The following is a 3,617-nucleotide window of genomic DNA, read 5'->3' on the forward strand; positions in this document are numbered from 1 at the left end:
GAAGTTAATGTTAATAATGTTATTTTTTTTTACTATCATCAGAGAGAGACAATAGACAATATTGAATTACTTGGATAAGAATACATAGCGTATCAAAACACCACATCCTAAGCACAGTTTTTATTAACAACTGATATTATACATTTAATATAAAACTAAACAATAGAATAAAATAAGTTTATAGCAAAAGAAGACTGCTTCAAATCAATTTCACTTTCTTTAGTTTTGATGAGATAAGATTGTGCATTACCGAATGCCAAGACATTAAATATAGAAATCTCATATACAGCAGAGAACTAAAATTGATGGACCCCATGAAAAATTTAAATATGAAACTGCAGCAAAACCTAAATTTCTCTAGCAGAGTGAAGAGACGTGTACATTCTTAAGAAAAGTGGAACAACAATGAAATAAATCTCTGGAATTGATAAGAGTCAAAAATTGATTTGCTCCCCCAGTTGTCTACCAGGAGGTAGCAAGTTCAAGCAACTTCTGATTAAGGGCAGATCTACCCAGACATTGAAAATGAGATAAGAGTCACTCAGTTGTTAGGTTTTCTTTTTCACAAACTGTTCTATTGCAAATCAATATGTTGAGTCCTTGCTGCAATCAGCCCTGGATTTTGATTAACATCTCTGTATCTCTACAAGCCAAATCATATATGGATTCATATATTATATCAGAATATCAAGCAACACTGAATACACAAAATATTTACTGACAAGCTCCACCACTGTTAGTACAAAAATCAAAGAAAGCCACACTATGATTCATTCCTACAGTCTATGATCCAGAATCCCTGAAGACAATTCATGTCTTTCAGGAATGTGGAATCCACGCCCCCTGAGTGCTCTTCTTAATGGAACCTGAGGCCGTTCAGTCCACATCAGAATCCACCATGTGATAGTCTAGTTTCAAAGGGTGTCTTTGACCCATCAGGAGTTGCTGATGCAGAGAATCAACAATCTGAACAGGCGCATCATATCAACAACAAATGGGGCATTGAATCAAGCCATTCTCATTGCATTCTGGACATCTCATCACATTGTTAACCTCATCAACAAGCTTGCAGCTTCCACTGCACTCCAAGCAAGGCACAAACCTCACTCCCCCACACCCATCACAGACCCTTCCTAGAGTATCAGCTGGGATCCCTTCAAGAAGCCCACCCAGGTTGTCCTCTTCGTGAAGCCTCAAGACCTCTTCTGCACCACCAATGTATCTGCCCTTGATGAACATCCTTGGAACGGTGACAATCCTGCCCATCAACTGTTCCAGCTCATTCCGAAAAGGCATATGCATGGACACATCCCTCTCACTGAAGCAGATGCCATAGCTCTCAAGCACACATCTTACAGTGTTGCAATCCTCAAAGGTCTTCCTGATCCCCCTCAGAGTGGTGGTATAGAGCACCACTGCATTCTGCCCTCCAGGAGGGCATTTTTCTTCATAATCCTCCAAAGAGCCCTTGTTTTCTGGGACATCATGCCACGAATCTTTGAGGTCTTCCTCAAAGTTATCCAATGAAGTCTCAAAAGAAGCCAGCAGCTCTGGATCAAACAGAGGGCCAGTCCCATTGCAATCCTTAAGACTCCACTGAGGACTAGTCCCAATGCAATCCTTGAAACTGCACAAAGGGCTAGTCCCATTGCAATACTTAACACTACTCATAGGGCTAGTCCCACTGCAATAATTGAAAGTATGCAGAGGGCTAGTTCCATCACAATCCTTGAAACTATACATAGGGCTAGTCCCAGTGCAATCCTTGAAGCTATCATAAGAAAAACACACAGGGCTATCTATTCTCAATTCTGTGAGGGGTCCATGGGAAATTTTCTTACTTACCTGTTTCTTGCAGACAGTCTCCATACCCACATTCTCTGCAACGTGCCCTTTTGTAGGGCTATTGTCTGAAATTGGCCCATCTGTAGGACTCTTTCTTTGAATAATGTCCCTGCCCACAAAACTCCTGTCCTTCAAAGGGCTAACCGGGCCAACCCCAGCAGGCTTTACAGACTCAAAACCCTGTTTGGGCCTCTCATTTTCCTTACCAAACCCGAACTTTCTTCCACCCACTGGGGAACCAGCACCCAAGCTTTTCACATTTCTGTTGACACCCAATACTTGACTGTTGTTTTCCAGGGTACCCACATAGTCAAACTCCTCTTTTGCACAATGACAAGCCCTTGGGCTCTCCTCCTCTAGCCCATCCATGAGCTCCCAGGTATTGATGGTCTCCACAACTTCAGTTGGCTCGGCGGGATTGGAACTGGGGACCTCCCTGCGGCTACCACTGCTGAGAATTCCATAGGAGGTTGATGTGAGAGACACCAGATGATGATGATTAGTGGTGTTGGCATTAGCAAATATTGTAGTGTAGTCGAAGGTTTCATTTTCTTCAACACTTTCATTGCCCAGCTTTGCTGATACGACACAACCCATTGCTCCCAATTTTCCCCCCAATGCAGCTTTGCTGCGGCAATCTCTGAACTCTGAAATCACCTTTAGATTTATAGAAGTCCTGTACCTTTTGCAGTTCTGAATTTGCTTGCAAAGTTGTCACCTTATCTGCCGGGAATGGTACGGCGTTTTCTTACGCCTGTAGGTAGGTACCGTTGTTACGTAGTTTTGACGAGAATTTAGTCCGTTGATGGCGAATGGGGTGGTGGGGTTCCATGTTTTCAACGGTCTGGAGGTAAGTGGGTGAAATAATGAATAAATGGGCCATTACGGCTTTAATGTTCTGTTTTTGGAACATGCTCTGTAAATGAATTAAAGAAAAAGATGTCTCTGAGACATGATTAGGTTGTTACATAATTGATTAGGCGCTTAGAGCCGCCATTAAAAGAAGTGGATAGCCCATCATCATCATTTCATTGCCGTACGATAAGGAGATATGGCCATATAATTGGTGCATAGTTGATGAGATAGTCGTTTAAATATGCGAGTCTAATAAAGTTTTTCATGAGATTGAGTCTCATCATATTCTTGGATGGCAAGGTTGCTATCCTAAGCAAAAATTAAAAGAGGAAACATTTAACTAGTTGGAGAATCTACCTAAACAATATCACGAGCTTCTATATCCATTTCAAAATTGATAACTTCCCACTGAACTAATATTTTATTTTTTGTTAGCATGTAGATTTTAGAGTTCAATTTCTTCAACTATAGCTACACATATCAATGATGTGCAAGATCTCTTCTTGAGCTTTTAAGCGTCTCACAAGCACGTTATCCATGATAACTTTTATTTACCAATATAGGTCTATGGTCTCAATGTATTTAGTAGTTTGTGCAAGATCTCTTCTTGAGCTTTTAAGCGTCTCACAAGCACGTTATCCATGATAACTTTTATTTACCAATATAGGTCTATGGTCTCAATGTATTTAGTAGTTTTCCTTGTGTGGGAGTTCCTTGTATCATATCTCTATCCATCTACATTTACATCAGGGAAAATTTTTCATTCTACTCGTGTTTTTTGTTTAGCCAAGTTGATTTCTTTACTAATCACATGAAAAGTATTTTCCAAAAAAGCCACAACTGACCTTTTTGCATTCTAATTTACTCGTGGATGAGAATGTCATTGGTTGACATGCCAACCTCTATGACCTAAGGAA

General features: G+C 40.6%; 1 protein-coding gene across 1 annotated transcript; it reads right to left on the reverse strand.

Moving 5' to 3' along the window:
* Window positions 1-638: 638 nt before the first annotated feature.
* LOC149230200 (uncharacterized) lies at window positions 639-2,541 on the reverse strand. The gene has a single exon (XM_089376010.1). The coding sequence runs from the start codon at window positions 2,440-2,442 to the stop codon at window positions 985-987; it is 1,458 nt and encodes a 485-aa protein (XP_089232136.1). The 5' UTR covers window positions 2,443-2,541; the 3' UTR covers window positions 639-984.
* Window positions 2,542-3,617: the final 1,076 nt, after the last annotated feature.

Source organism: Pinus tabuliformis, chromosome J (genome assembly GCF_031772625.1).
Source record: "Pinus tabuliformis cultivar Carrire ecotype Pingquan chromosome J, CPIR1, whole genome shotgun sequence".
NCBI classification, from domain to species: Eukaryota; Viridiplantae; Streptophyta; class Pinopsida; order Pinales; family Pinaceae; genus Pinus; species Pinus tabuliformis.

Coding starts and splice junctions, on each gene's coding strand:
- LOC149230200 (XM_089376010.1), bottom strand. CDS start 2,442: ATGGGTTGTGTCGTATCAGCAAAGCTGGGCAATGAAAGTGTTGAAGAA.